The sequence below is a fragment of the Coregonus clupeaformis genome, unplaced genomic scaffold (assembly GCF_020615455.1).
Source record: "Coregonus clupeaformis isolate EN_2021a unplaced genomic scaffold, ASM2061545v1 scaf0264, whole genome shotgun sequence".
Taxonomy (NCBI): domain Eukaryota; kingdom Metazoa; phylum Chordata; class Actinopteri; order Salmoniformes; family Salmonidae; genus Coregonus; species Coregonus clupeaformis.
Genome location: NW_025533719.1, coordinates 177,867 through 200,298, shown reverse-complemented (window position 1 = coordinate 200,298; position 22,432 = coordinate 177,867). Strand labels below are relative to the sequence as shown.

At 46.4% G+C, this 22,432-nt stretch overlaps 1 protein-coding gene across 1 annotated transcript in view; it reads right to left on the bottom strand.

The window, feature by feature from the left end:
- Window positions 1-12,585, bottom strand: part of LOC121578752 (uncharacterized protein FLJ43738) — a 49,080-nt gene extending 36,495 nt beyond the window's left edge. The window contains exons 1-6 of the mRNA XM_045214478.1: window positions 12,417-12,585; window positions 11,537-11,614; window positions 10,210-10,481; window positions 9,764-9,919; window positions 8,760-9,115; window positions 3,044-3,238 (exon numbers count right to left, since the gene is read on the bottom strand). Of these exons, the coding sequence (XP_045070413.1) occupies window positions 3,044-3,238; window positions 8,760-9,115; window positions 9,764-9,919; window positions 10,210-10,481; window positions 11,537-11,614; window positions 12,417-12,585 (1,226 nt within the window). The remainder of the gene's footprint in view (window positions 1-3,043; window positions 3,239-8,759; window positions 9,116-9,763; window positions 9,920-10,209; window positions 10,482-11,536; window positions 11,615-12,416) is intronic.
- Between the last annotated feature and the right edge of the window lie 9,847 nt (window positions 12,586-22,432).

Genomic DNA, 22,432 nt, shown 5'->3' with positions numbered 1-22,432 from the left:
ATCATATTAACCATATACAACCATATTAACCATATTAACCATATACAACCATATTAATCATATACAACCATATTACTATATTAACCATATTAACCATATACAACCATATTAACCATATACAACCATATTAACCATATTAATCATATACAACCATATTACCATATTAACCATATTAACCATATACAACCATATTAACCATATACAACCATATTAACCATATTAACCATATACAACCATATTAATCATATACAACCATATTACCATATTAACCATATTAACCATATACAACCATATTAACCATATTAACCATATACAACCATATTAATCATATACAACCATATTACCATATTAACCATATTAACCATATACAACCATATTAATCATATACAACCATATTACTATATTAACCATATTAACCATATACAACCATATTAACCATATACAACCATATTAACCATATTAACCATATACAACCATATTAATCATATACAACCATATTACCATATTAACCATAGTAACCATATACAACCATATTAATCATATACAACCATATTACCATATTAACCATATAACCATAACAACCATAAACCATATACAACCTGTATTAACCATATTAACCATATACAACCATATTAACCATATTAACCATATACAACCATATTAATCATATACAACCATATTACTATATTAACCATATTAACCATATACAACCATATTAATCATATACAACCATATTACCATATTAACCATATTAACCATATACAACCATATTAACCATATTAACCATATACAACCATATTAATCATATACAACCATATTACCATATTAACCATATTAACCATATACAACCATATTAATCATATTAACCATATACAACCATATTAACCATATTAACCATATACAACCATATTAATCATATACAACCATATTAACCATATTAACCATATTAACCATATACAACCATATTAACCATATTAACCATATACAACCATATTAATCATATACAACCATATTACCATATTAACCATATTAACCATATACAACCATATTAATCATATACAACCATATTAACCATATACAACCATATTAACCATATACAACCATATTAACCATATACAACCATATTAATCATATACAACCATATTAACCATATACAACCATATTAACCATATTAATCATATTAACCATATACAACCATATTAACCATATTAATCATATTAACCATATACAACCATGTTAATCATATACAACCATATTACCATATTAACCATATTAACCATATACAACCATATTAATCATATACAACCATATTAATCATATACAACCATATTAATCATATACAACCATATTAACCATATTAACCATATTAACCATATTAATCATATACAACCATATTAACCATATACAACCATATTAACCATATACAACCATATTAATCATATACAACCATATTAATCATATACAACCATATTAACCATATACAACCATATTAACCATATTAACCATATTAATCATATACAACCATATTAACCATATACAATCATATTAACCATATACAACCATATTAATCATATACAACCATATTACCATATTAACCATATTAACCATATACAACCATATTAATCATATACAACCATATTAACCATATACAACCATATTAACCATATTAATCATATACAACCATATTAACCATATTAACCATATACAACCATATTAACCATATTAACCATATTAATCATATACAACCATATTAACCATATACAACCATATTAACCATATACAACCATATTAACCATATACAACCATATTAATCATATTAACCATATACAACCATATTAATCATATACAACCATATTACCATATTAACCATATTAACCATATACAACCATATTAATCATATACAACCATATTAACCATATTAACCATATACAACCATATTAACCATATTAACCATATACAACCATATTAACCATATTAACCATATTAATCATATACAACCATATTAACCATATACAACCATATTAACCATATACAACCATATTAACCATATACAACCATATTAATCATATTAACCATATACAACCATATTAATGATATACAACCATATTAACCATATTAACCATATTAACCATATTAACCACATACAACCATATACAACCATATTAACCATATACAACCATATTAATGATATACAACCATATTAACCATATTAACCATATACAACCATATTAATGATATACAACCATATTAACCATATTAACCATATACAACCATATTAACCATATTAACCATATACAACCATATTAACCATATTAACCATATTAACCATATACAACCATATTAAACATATTAACCATATACAACCATATTAACCATATTAATCATATACAACCATATTAATGATATACAACCATATTAACCATATACAACCATATTAATGATATACAGCCATATTAACCATATTAACCATATACAACCATATTAATGATATACAACCATATTAACCATATTAACCATATTAACCATATTAACCATATTAACCATAAACAACCATATTAATGACATACAACCATATTAACCATATTAACCATATTAACCATATACAACCATATTAACCATGTGGGCGGCAGGTAGCTTAGTGGGTAAGAGCGTTGTGTCAGTAACCGAAAGGTCGCTGGTTCTAATCCCCGAGCCGACTAGGTGAAAAATCTGTCGATGTGCCCTTGAGCAAGGCACTTAACCCTAATTGCTCCCGTAAGTCGCTCTGGATAAGAGCGTCTGCTAAATGACAAAAAAAAAAAAACATATACAACCATATTAACCATTTACAACCATATTAACCAGACAGACGGACGGGTCTAACAGACAGACTAACAGACGGGTCTAACAGACAGACAGGTGTAACAGACAGACAGACAGACAGACAGACAGACAGGTGTAACTGTTACACCTCTATATATCTTACGGACGGGTCTAACAGACAGACAGGTGTGACAGACAGACAGACAGGTGTAACAGACAGACAGACAGACAGGTGTAGTACCGTGTCATGGCCTGGAAGCAGGTATGAGGCACCATGTCTCTGACGTAGACTAGAGGTTGTCTCATGATGGTTTCTAGGGGTTGGTGGAGGTGGACAGGAGTAAAGCTGACGTCCAGAAGGGTATATAGACGCTTAGAGAAACTCAGACCAGAGTTATAGAGAACCATCACCTGGTCCTCCTCACTGCCTGTTACCCTGAAACCACATTAACATCACACGTTACATTTTATTCATCTATGACAACCTCAACTTTCTCAGAGAAGTCTGACCCCAGCCCTACAGACAGCACAGCTGCAAAGGTAGGTAACTAGAGAAGCTAGGTTAGGTAGGTTGAGTGTTATTCCAGCTTACTGTTTGGAGACAGTCTCTATATATCTTACTGTTTGGAGACAGTCTCTATATATCTTACTGTTTGGAGACAGTCTCTATATAACTTACTGTTTGGAGACAGTCTCTATATATCTTACTGCATGGAGACAGTCTCTCTATATAACTTACTGTATGGAGACAGTCTCTATATATCTTACTGTAAGGAGACAGTCTCTATGTATCTTACTGTTTGGAGACAGTCTCTATATATCTTACTGTTTGGAGACAGTCTCTATATATCTTACTGTATGGAGACAGTCTCTGTATATCTTACTGTTTGGAGACAGTCTCTGTATATCTTACTGTTTGGAGACAGTCTCTATATATCTTACTGTAAGGAGACAGTCTCTATATATCTTACTGTTTGGAGACAGTCTCTATATATCTTACTGTATGGAGACAGTCTCTATATATCTTACTGTTTGGAGACAGTCTCTATATATCTTACTGTATGGAGACAGTCTCTGTATATCTTACTGTTTGGAGACAGTCTGTATATATCTTACTGTTTGGAGACAGTCTCTATATAACTTACTGTATGGAGACCGTCTCTCTATATAACTTACTGTATGGAGACAGTCTCTGTATATCTTACTGTAAAGAGACAGTCTCTATATATCTTACTATATGGAGAAAGTCTCTATATATCTTACTGTAAGGAGACAGTCTCTATATATATTACTGTTTGGAGACAGTCTCTATATATCTTACTGTATGGAGACAGTCTCTATTTATCTTACTGTATGGAGACAGTCTCTATATATCTTACTGTAAGGAGACAGTCTCTATATATCTTACTGTTTGGAGACAGTCTCTATATATCTTACTGTAAGGAGACAGTCTCTATGTATCTTACTGTTTGGAGACAGTCTCTATATATATCTTACTGTTTGGAGAAAGTCTCTATATATCTTACTGTATGGAGACAGTCTCTGTATATCTTACTGTAAAGAGACAGTCTCTATATATCTTACTGTAAGGAGACAGTCTATATATCTTACTGTTTGGAGACAGTCTTTATATATCTTACTGCATGGAGACAGTCTCTCTATATAACTTACTGTATGGAGACAGTCTCTCTATATAACTTACTGTATGGAGACAGTCTCTATATATCTTACTGTATTGAGACAGTCTCTATATATCTTACTGTAAGGAGACAGTCTATATATCTTACTGTTTGGAGACAGTCTCTATATATCTTACTGTTTGGAGACAGTCTCTCTATATAACTTACTGTATGGAGACAGTCTCTATATATCTTACTGTAAGGAGACAGTCTATATATCTTACTGTTTGGAGACAGTCTCTGTATATCTTACTGTATGGAGACAGTCTCTGTATATCTTACTGTAAAGAGACAGTCTCTATATATCTTACTGTTTGGAGACAGTCTCTATATATCTTACTGTAAGGAGACAGTCTATATATCTTACTGTTTGGAGACAGTCTTTATATATCTTACTGCATGGAGACAGTCTCTGTATATCTTACTGTTTGGAGACAGTCTCTGTATATCTTACTGTTTGGAGACAGTCTCTATATATCTTACTGTATGGAGACAGTCTCTGTATATCTTACTGTTTGGAGACAGTCTCTGTATATCTTACTGTTTGGAGACAGTCTCTATATATCTTACTGTAAGGAGACAGTCTCTATATATCTTACTGTTTGGAGACAGTCTCTATATATCTTACTGTTTGGAGACAGTCTCTATATATCTTACTGTAAGGAGACAGTCTATATATCTTACTGTTTGGAGACAGTCTTTATATATCTTACTGTATGGAGACAGTCTGTATATATCTTACTGTTTGGAGACAGTCTCTATATAACTTACTGTAAGGAGACAGTTTCTATACATCTTACTGTATGGAGACAGTCTCTATATATCTTACTGTAAGGAGACAGTCTCTATGTATCTTACTGTTTGGAGACAGTCTCTCTATATAACTTACTGTATGGAGACAGTCTCTATTTATCTTACTGTATGGAGACAGTCTCTATATATCTTACTGTAAGGAGACAGTCTCTATATATCTTACTGTTTGGAGACAGTCTCTATATATCTTACTGTAAGGAGACAGTCTATATATCTTACTGTTTGGAGACAGTCTCTGTATATCTTACTGTATGGAGACAGTCTCTGTATATCTTACTGTAAAGAGACAGTCTCTATATATCTTACTGTTTGGAGACAGTCTCTATATATCTTACTGTAAGGAGACAGTCTATATATATCTTACTGTTTGGAGACAGTCTTTATATATCTTACTGCATGGAGACAGTCTCTGTATATCTTACTGTTTGGAGACAGTCTCTGTATATCTTACTGTTTGGAGACAGTCTCTATATATCTTACTGTATGGAGACAGTCTCTGTATATCTTACTGTTTGGAGACAGTCTCTGTATATCTTACTGTTTGGAGACAGTCTCTATATATCTTACTGTAAGGAGACAGTCTCTATATATCTTACTGTTTGGAGACAGTCTCTCTATATATCTTACTGTTTGGAGACAGTCTCTATATATCTTACTGTAAGGAGACAGTCTATATATCTTACTGTTTGGAGACAGTCTTTATATATCTTACTGTATGGAGACAGTCTGTATATATCTTACTGTTTGGAGACAGTCTCTATATAACTTACTGTAAGGAGACAGTTTCTATACATCTTACTGTATGGAGACAGTCTCTATATATCTTACTGTAAGGAGACAGTCTCTATGTATCTTACTGTTTGGAGACAGTCTCTCTATATAACTTACTGTATGGAGACAGTCTCTATTTATCTTACTGTATTGAGACAGTCTCTATATATCTTACTGTAAGGAGACAGTCTCTATATATCTTACTGTTTGGAGACAGTCTCTATATATCTTACTGTAAGGAGACAGTCTCTATGTATCTTACTGTTTGGAGACAGTCTCTATATATCTTACTGTTTGGAGACAGTCTCTATATATCTTACTGTATGGAGACAGTCTCTGTATATCTTACTGTAAAGAGACAGTCTCTATATATCTTACTGTTTGGAGACAGTCTCTATATATCTTACTGTAAGGAGACAGTCTATATATCTTACTGTTTGGAGACAGTCTTTATATATCTTACTGCATGGAGACAGTCTCTCTATATAACTTACTGTATGGAGACAGTCTCTCTATATAACTTACTGTATGGAGACAGTCTCTATATATCTTACTGTATTGAGACAGTCTCTATATATCTTACTGTAAGGAGACAGTCTATATATCTTACTGTTTGGAGACAGTCTCTCTATATAACTTACTGTATGGAGACAGTCTCTATATATCTTACTGTAAGGAGACAGTCTATATATCTTACTGTTTGGAGACAGTCTCTCTATATAACTTACTGTATGGAGACAGTCTCTATATATCTTACTGTAAAGAGACAGTCTCTATATATCTTACTGTTTGGAGACAGTCTCTATATATCTTACTGTAAGGAGACAGTCTATATATCTTACTGTTTGGAGACAGTCTTTCTATATCTTACTGCATGGAGACAGTCTCTGTATATCTTACTGTTTGGAGACAGTCTCTGTATATCTTACTGTTTGGAGACAGTCTCTATATATCTTACTGTATGGAGACAGTCTCTGTATATCTTACTGTTTGGAGACAGTCTCTGTATATCTTACTGTTTGGAGACAGTCTCTATATATCTTACTGTAAGGAGCCAGTCTCTATATATCTTACTGTTTGGAGACAGTCTCTATATATCTTACTGTATGGAGACAGTCTCTATATATCTTACTGTTTGGAGACAGTCTCTATATATCTTACTGTAAGGAGACAGTCTATATATCTTACTGTTTGGAGACAGTCTTTATATATCTTACTGTATGGAGACAGTCTGTATATATCTTACTGTTTGGAGACAGTCTCTATATAACTTACTGTAAGGAGACAGTTTCTATACATCTTACTGTATGGAGACAGTCTCTAAATATCTTACTGTTTGGAGACAGTCTCTATATATCTTACTGTAAGGAGACAGTCTCTATATATCTTACTGTATGGAGACAGTCTCTATATATCTTACTGTTTGGAGACAGTCTCTATATATCTTACTGTTTGGAGACAGTCTCTATATATTTACTGTTTGGAGACAGTCTCTATATATCTTACTGTTTGGAGACAGTCTCTATATATCTTACTGTAAGGAGACAGTCTATATATCTTACTGTTTGGAGACAGTCTTTATATATCTTACTGTTTGGAGACAGTCTCTATATATCTTACTGTAAGGAGACAGTCTATATATCTTACTGTTTGGAGACAGTCTTTATATATCTTACTGTATGGAGACAGTCTCTATATATCTTACTGTTTGGAGACAGTCTCTATATATCTTACTGTTTGGAGACAGTCTCTATATATCTTACTGTTTGGAGACAGTCTCTATATATCTTACTGTAAGGAGACATTCGGCTGTATACTCTCTTACTGTTTGGAGACAGTCTCTATATAACTACTGTAAGGAGACAGTCTCTATATATCCTTACTGTAAGGAGACAGTCTATACATCTTACTGTTTGGAGACAGTCTTTATATCCACTGTATGAGCGCACAGTCTCTATATATCTTACTGTAAGGAGACAGTCTATATATCTTACTGTTTGGAGACAGTCTCTATATATCTTACTGTAAGGAGACAGTCTCTATATATCTTACTGTAAGGAGACAGTCTCTATATATCTTACTGTATGGAGACAGTCTCTATATATCTTACTGTAAGGAGGCAGTCTCTATATATCTTACTGTTTGGAGACAGTCTCTATATATCTTACTGTAAGGAGACAGTCTCTATATATCTTACTGTAAGGAGACAGTCTCTATATATCTTACTGTTTGGAGACAGTCTCTATATATCTTACTGTTTGGAGACAGTCTCTATATATCTTACTGTTTGGAGACAGTCTCTATATATAACTTACTGTATGGAGACAGTCTCTATATATTTTACTGTATGGAGACAGTCTATATATATCTTACTGTAAGGAGGCAGTCTCTATATATCTTACTGTTTGGAGACAGTCTCTATATATCTTACTGTTTGGAGACAGTCTCTATATATAACTTACTGTATGGAGACAGCCTCTATATATTTTACTGTATGGAGACAGTCTATATATATCTTACTGTAAGGAGGCAGTCTCTATATATCTTACTGTTTGGAGACAGTCTCTATATATCTTACTGTAAGGAGACAGTCTCTATATATCTTACTGTAAGGAGAAAGTCTCTATATATCTTACTGTTTGGAGACAGTCTCTATATATCTTACTGTTTGGAGACAGTCTCTATATAACTTACTGTTTGGAGACAGTCTCCCAGAGTCTCCTGACACCTTTATGTTTCAGTCCTTCCAGAACAAAAAGGTGGATTTGTTTATCTAGCAGGTGGAACCCTGTCACCACGTCCATGTCATGGCTCTCCCTCTCCCGCGCCGCCATCTTGTAACACGACAACGCGCGCTCGACCGTCTCCTCTGATTGGTCCTCCAGATGGAACGCCGCAGCATTGATCCTTAGTAGCTCTGTCCTAAGCCGTGACATCACCGAGACGTTAGCGTACCTGAACAGGTATATGATGCGTCCGAACGGGCAGTCCCACGCCACGTCACTGGCCCCGCCTCCTACCTTCAGAGGACAGGCAATCTCCACCTGCACCTAAATCAATCAATCAATCAATCAATTTCCCAAGTTGGGATCAATAAAGTACTACACACTACTACACTACCAGCAGCACCGCCACTACGCACTGTTATACAACCACTCCCACTACCACCGCCACCACTACCACCGCTACCACTACTACCACCACCACTGCACACTACTGGCACCACCACCACTACCACTACTACCACCACTACCACCACTACCACACAACCGCCGTCTGCTGCCACCACCACCACCACCACCGCCACCACAATACCACCACCACCACCACACCACTACACCACCACAAACCACCACCACTCACCACACCACCACCACTCACCACTCACTACCACCACCACCACCACCACCACCACCACCACCACCTACCACCACCTCACCACCACCACCAACACCACCACCGCAATCCACCACCACTACAACTACTCACCACTACACACCACCACCACTCACCACCACCACCACCACCACCACCACCACCACCACCACCACCACCAGCACCACCACCGCCAAACACACCACCACCACCACCACCACCACCACCACCACCACCACTACACCACCACCACTATACTACTACTACTACTACTACTACTACTACTACTACTACTACTACTACTACTACTACTGCTACTATACCTTGAGCTGTGAATTGGAATCAAAGTAGTGTCCAGGCTGTTGCTCTGGCCCATCCACCCCTCCTGTCCCTGGCATGGAGGGCATTTTCCTCACCCAGTCACTCCTCTCACCGCTCAGCAGCTGGGGCGGTGAGGAGCAGCAGATCGGCAGGTTCACCTGGTCATGAAACGGGAGAGAACACTCAATATAACAACATCCAACTGGTTCAGGTGCTGAAAAGAAAGACGGATGAATGTACTAGAAAAATGACAAACGTCTGCCACTATCTTCCCACTGAGGGTTAATGAGTAGCACAAATTCTGAGTCAGAGCAATGTTGTTATATTGATTACTGCTTTGTTGGGAAAGAGCAAGCAAACAAAGTATTTTCACTGTACTTGTGCATGTGACAATAAAACGTGAATGTTGTGAACAGTCTTGTTTTTCCTTGATCCATGCTAGCTTCACCTTCAGACTCCTCTGTCCTTGTAGCAGGTCGTTGAGGTTGAGCTTGGCGAGGCCACAGGGGTCATAGTGTTTGCGCTTCTCTCTGAAGGGGTGGTGATTGGTCCGTTTCCCGGAGACCAGGACCACACTGCTTAGCTTGTCATCATTGGGATAGGTCCCGAACAGGGCGGGGCTGGTCGACACCTTCTCCAACTTCCTGTCTCTGTCGTGGACCTCGATCTCCAGCGGAGGACCTCGCAGGACCTCCAACAGCTCCCCAGGACTCAGCAAGCCTGGAGGAGGGAGCGCTAGCAATAATATAAGCTCTAGCAAAAGACTGATTCAGAGATAGCTGCAGCAGGAACATTAGCTTTAGCCATAGCTTTAGCGAACAACGATAAATAGAGCCGAGATAGCCACATTTAGGTGATAAGGACGATTTCTTATGCTGTGTCTGACAGCGCTCCACCCTGTCGCGATGACGCTGACGCCATTGAAGCAAAACGCGCAGTGCTGTTCCGGCGGATAGACGTATTGAACTGGTACTGGCAGTACACTGGCAGACACTTCTCCTGACAGAAGATGTAGTATGAGAGGAAAGGAGATGAGACGTTAGGTGAGACAGTGTAGTGGTAGTACCTACAGTGTGTGGAGAGGGGGCAGGCTGGGAGGGCAGCTAGCTAGCTGACAGGATGAAGGGGGCAGGCTGGGAGGGCAGCTAGCTAGCTGACAGGATGAAGGGGGCAGGCTGGGAGGGCAGCCAGCTAGCTGACAGGATGAAGGGGGGCAGGCTGGGAGGGCAGCTAGCTCGTGACAGGATGAAGGGGGCAGAGCTGGGAGGGCAAATAGCTAGCTGGCTGACAGGATGTGAAGGGGTGGGAGGGCAGCTAGCTTAGCCACTTGATGCAAGATGAAGGGGGCGAGGATGGGAGGGCAGCTAGCTAGGACAGGATGAAGGGGGGCAGGCTGGGAGGACAGAAGCGAAGTAAATGACAGGATGAAGGGGGCAGGCTGGGAGGGCAGCTAGCTGGCTGACAGGATGAAGGGGGCAAGCTGGGAGGGCAGCTAGCTGGTGACAGCAAGGGGGCAGTGGGGGCAGCACACTGACAGGATGAAGGGGGCAAGCTGGGAGGGCAGCTAGTAGCTGACAGGATGAAGGGGCAAGCTGGGGGAGGGCAGCTAGCCATTGACAGGATGAGGGGGCAAGAGCAAAAAATACAGGATAAGGTACCTAAGAAGGGCAGGCTAGATAGCTAGCTGACAGGATGAAGGGGGCAGCCTGGGAGTGGCAGCTTAGCTAGCTGACAGGATGAAGGGGGGCAGGCTGGGAGGGCAGCTAGCTAGCTACAGGATGAAGGGGGCAGGCTGGGAGGGCAGCCAGCTAGCTGACAGATGAAGGAGGGCAGGTGGGAGGGCAGCTGCTGGACTGACAGGAGAGGGGGCAGGGGAGGCTGAGAGGAAAACAGTGACTGGCTGACAGGATGAAGGGGGCAGAGTGGGAGGCAGCCAGCTAGCCGAGCAGGGACGAAGGGCAGGCTGGAGGGCAGCTAGTATGACAGGATGAAGGGGCAGGCTGGGAGGGCAGCCAGCTATGACAGGGGAAGGGGCAGTTGCGAGGAGGCGAAGTAGGACAGGATGAAGGGGCAGCTGGGAGGCAGCCAGTACAGCCCCCTGACAGAGAAGAAGGGGGGCAGGCTGGGGAGGGCAGCCAGCTGAGCGACAGGATGAAGGGGCCAGGCTGGGGAGGAGCTAGCTAGCTGACAGGAAGTGAAGGGGGCATGTGGGAGGGCAGCAGTAGCATGACAGATTAGGGGGCAAGCTGGGGAAGGCAGCCCAGCTAGCTGACAGGATGAGAGGGGGTAGGTTAGAGCAATAGCTAGTTGACAGGATGAAGTGGGGTGAGGACGGGAGGGCAGCTAGCATTGACAGGACGAAGGGGGCAGGTGCTGGGAGGGAAGAAGAATTGTAGCCAGGATATGAAGGTGGGCAGGCTGGGAGGGCAGCCAGCTGGCTGACAGGATGAAGGGGGACTAGGCTGGGGGAGGGCAGCTAGCCACTGATAGGATGAAGGGGGCAGGCTGGGAGGCAAAGCTCAGCTAGCCGACAGGATGAAGGGGGGCAGGCAGGGAGGGCAGCTAGTCATGTGACACGACAAGGGGGCAAGGCTGGGAAAGAGCACCGAAGTAAACTGATAGGAATGAAGGGGGCAGGCTGGGAGGCAGCTATACTAGCTGACAGGATGAAGGGGGCAGGAGTGGAGGGCAGCCAGCTGGCTGACAGGATACAAGGGGGAGTGGGAGGGCAGCTACCGGCTGACAGGCCGAAGGGGCAGGTCTGGGAGTGGCAGCCAGCCAGCTGACAGGATGAAGGGGTAGGCTGGAGGGCAGCGCTAGTCATGGATGAAGGGTAAGTCTGAGTGGCAGCCAGCCATGACAGGGTAGATGAAGGAAAGGGGCTGACATCAGCTAACAGGATGAAGGGGGCATGTGTTGAGCAGCTTAAGCCATTCGACAGATGAGGGTACAAGCGGGCAGCTATTGACTGACAGATGAAGGGGCAAGTGATGAGGAATAGTCACTGACAGGATGAAGGGGCAGCTGGGAGGACAGCAACACTTCAGCCGACAGGGATGAAGGGCAGTCTGGGAGTGGGCAGCTGAATAGCTGATTATGGGATGAAGGGGGCAGGCTGAGGCAGCCATGTGGCTGACAGTATAAAGGCAGCTGAGGGCAGCTAGTAGCTGGAAGGTGACGAAGGGGCAGGTGAGGCAGCTAGTATAATGACAGGATGAAGTGGGGCGTAGGTGGGAGGCAAAACGGCCATTGTACTAAAGGCACGCGTGGGGTACACAGGATGGCAGTGAGGGACAGCAGCTGCAGGATATCACCCAATGGAAGGGGCAGGCTGGGAGGGCAAGCCAGCTGATTAGGATGACCAAGGCAAGGCAAGTGGAGGGAAGCCAGAGAGGATGGGCAGGTATGGGAGGAAGCATGAATAGCTGACAGGATGTTGGGTATATCACCTAAGAACGAAGGGAAGGAATGGCAGGGAGATATAGGGAGGAGCTGAGCAGGATGATAGGCTATATCACCAAGACATGGAAAGTGGGACAGGGGATGATGGTAGGGAGGCTGACAGGAGTGGGGCACGCAAGCATGGAAGGGGACAGGGGATGTGTAAACAAAACGAAGCATGATAAAGAATGATAGGTATATCACCTCTAAGACACGGAAAGGGACAGGGGATGATGGCAGGAGGAGGCTGACAGGATGTTAGGGCATATCACCCAAGACATGGAAGGGGAGCAGGGGATGATGGCAGGGAGGAGGCTGACAGGATGTTAGGGTATATCACCTGAAGACTGGAAGGGGCAGGGAAGGGAGGGCGGCAGGGAGGAGGCTGACAGGATGTTAGTAGGTATATCACCCTAAGACATGGAAGGGAGTGGTCAGGGATGTGGGCAGGTAGAGAGCTGATAGGATGCTAGGTGTACCACCTGGAAAGACATGCAGAAGGGGACAGGTGGACGCAGGAGGAGGCTGACAGGATGTTAGAGCATACCCCAAGATAAGAAGGGGCAGGGCTGAGGGCAGGGGAGGAGGGCTGACAGGATGTTAGGGGTACTACCTAAGACATGGAAGGGGCAGGCTGAGGTAAGGAGGAGGCTGATAGGATGTTAGTGTATACTACCTCTAAGACATGGAAGGGACAGGGATGATGGCAGGGGAGGAGGCTGACAGGATGTTAGGCGTAGATCACCCTAAGATAATGTGAAGGGGACAGGGATGATGGCAGGGAGGAGGCTGACAGGATGTTAGGCGTAATATCACCCCAAGACATGGAAGGGGACAGGGACGAATGGTAGGGAGGAGGGCTGACAGATGTTAGGCATATCACCCTCTAAGACACGTGAAGGGACAGGGATGATGGCTAAGGGAGGAGGGCTGGACAGGATGTTAGGTATATCACCCCAAGACATGAGAAGGGGGGCAGGGCTGGGGAGGGCAGCCAGCTAGCTGAACAGGATGTTAGGCATATCAACCCTAAGACAGAAGACAGGGACAGGGAGTGGGAGGGGACAGGGACGCTGATAAGGATGTTAGGCGATATCACCCCTAAGACATGGAAGGGGCAGCTGGGGAGGGCAGGGAGGAGGCTGACAGGATGTTAGGGTATATCACCCAAGACATGGAAGGGGACAGGGGATGGAGGGTAGGAGGAGTGAGGATATGGGGGGGGGATGTTAGGTATATCACCTAAGACATGGAAGGGACAGGCTGAGGAGGGCAGGGAGTGAGGCTTGACAGATGTGTAGGTATATCACCCTCTAAGACATGGAAGGGGACAGGGGATGATGGCAGGAGGAGCTGACAGGATGTTGGGTATATACCCCAAGATAATGGAAGGGGACAGGGATGACGGCAGGGAGGAGGCTGACAGGATGTTAGTGTATAATCACCTCTAAGACATGGAAGGATAGGGATGATGGCAGGGAGGAGGCTGATAGGATGTTAGGTATATCACCCTCTAAGACAAGGAAGGGGACAGGGGATGATGGCAGAGGAGGAGGCTGACAGGATGTTAGGTATATCACGCTAAGACATGGAAGGGGACAGGGATGATGGCAGGGAGGAGGCTGACAGGGATGTTAGGGCATATCACCCTCAGAATGGAAGGGGGCAGGATGACAGGAGAGGGCAGCTAGGCTAGCTGATACAGGATGTTAGGCTATATCACCCTCAAGACATGGAAGGGCAGTGGGATGATGGCAGGAGGAGGCTGACAGGATGTTAGGCATATCACCTCTAAGACATGGAAGGGGACAGGGATGGATGGCAGGGAGGAGGCTGACAGTGATGCTAGCGTATATCAATCCTAAGACATGGAAGGGGGCAGGCTGGGGGGCAGCTACTAACATGTTATACACGGAGTTGAGGGTGGAGCAGGAGGGGAGGCTGATAGGATGTTAGGGCATATCACCTCTAAGACAGCGGAAGGGGGCCAGGCTGGGAGGGCAGGGAGGAGGCTGACAGGATGTTAGGTATACCACCTCAAGGACATGGAAGGGGGGCAGGGATGATGGTAGGGAGGAGGCTGACAGAGGATGTTAGGGTATATCACCCCTAAGACATGGAAGGGACGGGAAGATGGCAGGGAGGAGGCTGACAGGATGTTAGGCATATCACCTCTAAGACATGGAAGGGGAAGGGGATATAGGGATGGAGTGAATTAGTATATCACTAAGATGGAAGGACAGGGGGATGATGGAGGGGAGGTGACGGGATGTTAGGTATATCACCCTAAGACATGGAAGGGACGGGGGATGATGGCAGGGGAGGAGGCTGACAGGATGTTAGGCTATATCACCTCAAGACATGGAAGGGGGACAGGGGATGGATGGCAGGGAGGAGCTGACAGGATGTTAGGCATATCACCCCTAAGACATGGAAGGGGACAGGGGATGATGGCAGGGAGGAGGCTGACAGATGTTAGGTATATCACCTCTGGGGGACATGGAAGGGGACAGGGGATGATGGCAGGGAGGAGGCTGACAGGATGTTAGGAATATATCACCCCAAGACATGGGAAGGACAGGCTGGAGGGGCAGCTAATGCTGACACAGGATGTTAGGGTATATCAAACCTTCTAAGACATGGAAGGGGACAGGGGATGTTGGCAGGGAGGAGAGCTGACAGGAGATGTTGAATCACCTCTAAGACATGGAAGGGGACAGGCGGAGGGCAGCTTAGATGACAGGATGTTAGTATATCACCTTAAGAATGGAAGGGGGGCTGGGCAGGGGAGGAGGCTGACAGATGTTAGTTATCATCACCTAAGATATGGAAGGGGACAGGCTGGGGAGGGCAGGGATTAGGGGGCTGACAGGATGTTAGGTATATCACCCAAGACATGGAAGGGGACAGGGGATGATGGCAGGAGGAGGCTGACAGGATGTTAGCATATCACCCTAAGACATGGAAGGGGGACAGGGGATGATGGCAGGGAGGAGGCTGACAGGATGTTAGGTATATCACCTCTAAGACATGGAAGGGGGCAGGGATGGGATGGCAGGGAGGAGGCTGACAGAGGATGTTAGGTATATCACCTCTAAGACATGGAAGGGGACAGGGGATGAGGCAGGGAGGAGGCTGACAGATGTTAGAGTATATCACCCTAAGACATGGAAGGGGACAGGGGATGATGGCAGGGAGGAGGCTGACAGGATGTTAGGTATATCACCCTAAGACATGGAAGGGGGACAGGCTGGGATGGCAGGGAGGAGGCTGATAGTGATGTTAGGTATATCACCTCTAAGACATGGAAGGGGGCAGGGGATGATGGGCGGGGAGGAGGCTGACAGGATGTTAGGTATATCACCTCTAAGATATGGAAGGGGGAGGGATGATGGCAGGGAGGAGGCTGATAGGATGTTAGGGGTATATCACCTCTAAGACATGGAAGGGGACAGGGATGATGGCGAGGGAGGAGGCTGACAGGATGTTAGGCATATCACCCTAAGACATGGAAGGGGGCAGGCTGAGGAGGGAGCAGGGGAGGAGGCTGACAGGATGTTAGGCACATCACAAGACATGGAAGGGGGCAGGGGATGATGGCAGGAGGAGGTTGGACAGGATGTTAGGTATATCACCTCTAAGATTGCATGGAAGGACAGGGGTGATGGCAGGAGGGTTAGTGACAGGATGTTAGGGAATATCACCTCTAAGACACGGGAGGGGACAGGGGATGATGGCAGGGAGGAGGCTGACAGGATGTTAGGTGTATATCGTCAAGACATGGAAGGGGACAGGGGATGATGGCAGGGAGGAGGCTGACAGGATGTTAAGCGTATATCACCCCTAAGACATGGAAGGGGGACAGGGGGATGATGGCAGGGAGAGAGGCTGACAGGATGTTAGGGGCATATCACCCTAAGAGCATGGAAGGACAGGGGATGCGGGGAGGAGGCTGACAGGATGTTAGAGGTACACCACCTGAGACATGGAAGGGGGCAGGCTGGGGAGGGACAGGGAGGAGGCTGACAGGATGTTAGGGAGACCCCAAGCATGGAGGGGAGGATGATGGCAGGGAGGCAGGATGTTGTATCACCCTAAGACATGGAAGGGCGGTGTGGCGGAGCTGACAGGATGTTGGTATCATCACCTCAAGACATGGAAGGGGACAGGGGATGATGGCAGGGAGGACTGACAGGATGTTAGGTATATCACCCTAAGACATGTGAAGGGGACAGGGGATGATGGCAGGGAGGAGGCTGACAGATGTTAGGCATATCACCCCTAAGACATGGAAGGGGACAGGGATGATGGCAGGGGAGGAGGACTGGACAGGATGTAAGGCACATCACCTCGAAGACATGGAAGGGGCAGGATGCTGGGAGGGCAGCGAGCTAGCTGACAGGATGTTAGGGCATATCACCCTCTAAGATATGGGAAGGGGAAAGGGGATGATGGCAGGGAGGAGGTTGACAGGATGTTAGGCATATACTAAGACATGGAAGGGATAGGGATGATGGCAGGGAGGAGGCTGACAGGATGTTAGTGTAATATCACCCTAAGACATGGAAGGGGACAGGCTGGGAGGGCAGCTAGCTAGCTGAAGATACCTCAGACATGGAAGGGGACAGGCTGGTAGGGCAGCTAGCTAGCTGACAGGTATCACCTAAGACATGGAAGGGGGCAGGCTGGGAGGGCAGCTACTAGCTGACAGGATGTTAGGTATATCACCTCTAAGACATGGAAGGGGACAGGGATGATGGCAGGGAGGAGGCTGACAGGATGTTATGCATATCACCTAACATGGAAGGGGACAGGGCTGGGAGGGCAGCTTAGCTAGCTGACAGGATATCACCTCTAAGACATGGAAGGGACAGGCTGGGAGGGCAGTAGCTAGCGACAGGATATCACCCGAGACGGAAGGACGGTGGGGGCATAGCAGCTGACAGGATGAAGGGGCAGGCTGGAGGGCAGATAGCTAGCTGACAGGATGAAGGGGGCAGGCTGGGGAGGGCAGCTAGCTAGCTGGACGAGGATGTTAGGCATATCACCTTAAGACATGGAAGGGGACAGGGGATGATGGCAGGGAGGAGGGGCTGACAGGATGTTAGGCATATCACCTCTAAGACATGGGAGGGGCAGGGACAGGGAGGAGGGCGACAGGATGTTAGGAATCACCACGGAAGGACAGGGATGATGGCAGGGAGGAGGCGACAGGATGTTAGGTATATCACCCCTAAGACATGGAAGGGACAGGGGATGATGGCAGGGAGGAGGCTGACAGGATGTTAGGGTGGTCACTTAAGACATGGAAGGGGACAGGGGATGATGAGCAGGGAGGAGGCTGACAGGATGTTAGGCTATATCACCTCTAAGACAGGAAGGGGACAGGGATGATGGCAGGAGGAGGCTGACAGGATGTTAGGTCATATCACCTAAGACATGGAAGGGGGACAGGGATGATGGCAGGGAGGAGGCTGGACAGGATGTTAGAGTATCACCTCTAAGACTGGAAGGGGACAGGGGATGATGGCAGGGAGGAGGCTGACAGGATGTTAGGCATATCACCTCTAAGACATGGAAGGGGACAGGGATGATGGCAGGGAGGAGGCTGACAGGATGTTAGAGAGCATATCACCTCTAAGACATGGAAGGGGGCAGGCTGGGAGGGCAGGGAGGAGGCTGAGAGGGATGTTAGGCTATATCACCCCAAGACATGGAAGGGGACAGGGGGATGATGGCAGGGAGGAGGCTGACAGGATGTTAGGTATATCACCTCTAAGACATGGAAGGGGACAGGGATGATGGCAGGGAGGAGGCTGACAGATGTTAGGCATATCACCTCCAAGACATGGAAGGGGCAGGGATGTGGCAGGGAGGAGGCTGACAGGATGTTAGTGTATATCACCCTAAGACATGGAAGGGGACAGGGGATGATGGCAGGGAGGAGGCTGACAGGAGTTAGGTATATCACCAAGACATGGAAGGGACAGGGGATGATGAGCAGGGAGGAGCTGACAGGATGTTAGGGCACATCACCCCTAATACATGGAAGGGGCAGGACTGGGAGGCAGGAGAGGCTGACAGGATGTTAGGTATATCACCTCTAAGACATGGAAGGGGACAGGGGATGATGGGGGGAGGTGACGGATGTAGGTATATCACCTAAGACATGGAAGGGGATCAGGGGATGATGGCAGGGAGGAGGCTGACAGGATGTTAGGGGCATATCACCCAAGACATGGAAGGGGACAGGGGATGATGGCAGGGAGGAGGCTGACAGGATGTTAGGTATATCACTCTAAGACATGGAAGGGGACAGGGGGATGATGGCAGGAGGGGCTGACAGGATGTTAGGCTATATCACCCTAAGACATGGAAGGGGCAAGCTGGGAGAGCAGCTAGCTAGCTGACAGGATGTTAGGCATATCACCTCTAAGACATGGAGAAGGGGACAGGGATGATGGCAGGGAGGAGGCTGACAGGATGTTAGGTATATCACCCCTAAGACATGGAAGGGGACAAGGCTGTGAGGGCAGGGAGGGAGGCTGACAGGATGTTAGTGTGAGCATCACCAAGACATGGAAGGGGACAGGCTGGGAGTGGGCAGCTAGCTAGCTGACAGGATATCACCTCTAAGACATGGAAGGGGATCAGGCTGGGAGGGCGGCCAGCTAGCTGACAGATATCACCCCTAAGACATGGAAGGGGACAGGCTGGGAGGGCAGCTAGCTAGCTGACAGGATGTTAGGGTATATCACCTCTAAGACATGGAAGGGGACAGGGGATGATGGCAGGGAGGAGGCTGACAGGATGTTAGGGTATATCACCTCTAAGACATGGAAGGGGGCAGGCTGGGAGGGCAGCTAGCTAGCTGACAGGATATCACCTCTAAGACATGGAAAGGGATAGTTGGAGGGCAGCTAGCTAGCTGACAGGATATCACCTCTAAGACATGGAAGGGACAGGCTGGAGGGCAGCTAGCTAGCTGACAGGATGAAGGGGGCAGGCTGGGAGGGCAGCTAGCTAGCTGACAGGATGAAGGGGCAGAGCTGGGGGAGGGCAGCTTAGCTAGCTGATAGGATGTTAGGTATATCACCTTAAGACGTGGAAGGGGACAGGGGATGATGGCAGGGAGGAGGCTGACAGGATGTTAGGGTATATCACCCTAAGACATGGAAGGGGAGCAGGGGATGATGGCAGGAGGGGCTGACAGGATTTTAGGCTATATCACCTCTAAGACATGGAAGGGGACAGGGGGATGATGGCAGGGAGAGGCTGACAGGATGTAGGTATATCACCCAAGACATGGAAGGGGGACAGGGGATGATGGCAGGGAGGAGGCTGACATGATGTTAGGTAATATCACCCTCTAAGACATGGAAGGGACAGGGATGATGGCAGGGAGGAGGCTGATAGGATGTTAGGTATATCACCTTAAGACATGGAAGGGGGTCAGGGGGATGATGGCAGAGGGAGGAGGCTGACAGGATGTTAGGCGATATCACCCTAAGACATGGAAGGGGACAGGGATGATGGCAGGGAGGAGGCTGACAGGATGTTAGGCATATCACCTCTAAGACATGGAAGGGGACAGGGGATGATGGCAGGAGAGGCTGACAGGATGTTAGAGCATATCACCTCTAAGACATGGAAGGGGCAGGCTGGGAGGGCAGGGAGGAGGCTGACAGGATGTTAGGCCATATCACCTCTAAGACATGGAAGGGGACAGGGATGATGGCAGGGAGGAGGCTGACAGGATGTTAGGTATATCACCTCTAAGACATGGAAGGGACAGGGGATGAGGGCAGGGAGGAGGCTGACAGGATGTTAGGTATATCACCCTAAGACATGGAAGGGGACAGGGGATGATGGCAGGGGAGGAGGCTGACAGGATGTTAGTAGTTATCACCCTCTAAGACATGGAAGGGGACAGGGGAGATGATGGCAGGGAGGAGGCTGACAGGATGTTAGGGATATCACCTCTAAGACATGGAAGGGGACAGGGGATGATGGCAGGGAGGAGGCTGACAGGATGTTAGGCGATATCACCCCTAAGACATGGAAGGGGGCAGGGGATGATGGCAGGGAGGAGGCTGACAGGATGTTAGTGTATATCACCTCTAAGACATGGAAGGGGACAGGGGATGATGGCAGGGAGGAGGCTGACAGGATGTTAGGGTATATCACCTCTAAGACATGGAAGGGGACAGGGGATGATGGCAGGGAGGAGGCTGACAGGATGTTAGAGTATATCACCTCTAAGACATGGAAGGGGCAGGCTGGGAGGGCAGGGAGGAGGCTGACAAGATGTTAGGGTATATCACCTCTAAGACATGGAAGGGGACAGGGGATGATGGCAGGGAGGGAGGCTGACAGGATGTTAGGGTATATCACCTCTAAGACATGGAAGGGGACAGGGGATGATGGCAGGGAGGAGGCTGACAGGATGTTAGGTTATATCACCTCTAAGACATGGAAGGGGACAGGGGATGATGGCAGGGAGGAGGCTGACAGGATGTTAGGGTATATCACCTCTAAGACATGGAAGGGGACAGGGATGATGGCAGGGAGGAGGCTGACAGGATGTTAGGGTATATCACCTCTAAGACATGGAAGGGGACAGGGGATGATGGCAGGGAGGAGGCTGACAGGATGTTAGGGTATATCACCTCTAAGACATGGAAGGGGACAGGCTGGGAGGGCAGGGAGGAGGCTGACAGGATGTTAGTGTATATCACCTCTAAGACATGGAAGGGGACAGGCTGGGAGGGCAGCTAGCTAGCTGACAGGATATCACCTCTAAGACATGGAAGGGGACAGGCTGGGAGGGCAGCTAGCTAGCTGACAGGATATCACCTCTAAGACATGGAAGGGGACAGGCTGGGAGGGCAGCTAGCTAGCTGACAGGATGTTAGGGTATATCACCTCTAAGACATGGAAGGGGACAGGGGATGATGGCAGGGAGGAGGCTGACAGGATGTTAGGGTATATCACCTCTAAGACATGGAAGGGGGCAGGCTGGGAGGGCAGCTAGCTAGCTGACAGGATATCACCTCTAAGACATGGAAGGGGACAGGCTGGGAGGGCAGCTAGCTAGCTGACAGGATATCACCTCTAAGACATGGAAGGGGACAGGCTGGGAGGGCAGCTAGCTAGCTGACAGGATGAAGGGGGCAGGCTGGGAGGGCAGCTAGCTAGCTGACAGGATGAAGGGGGCAGGCTGGGAGGGC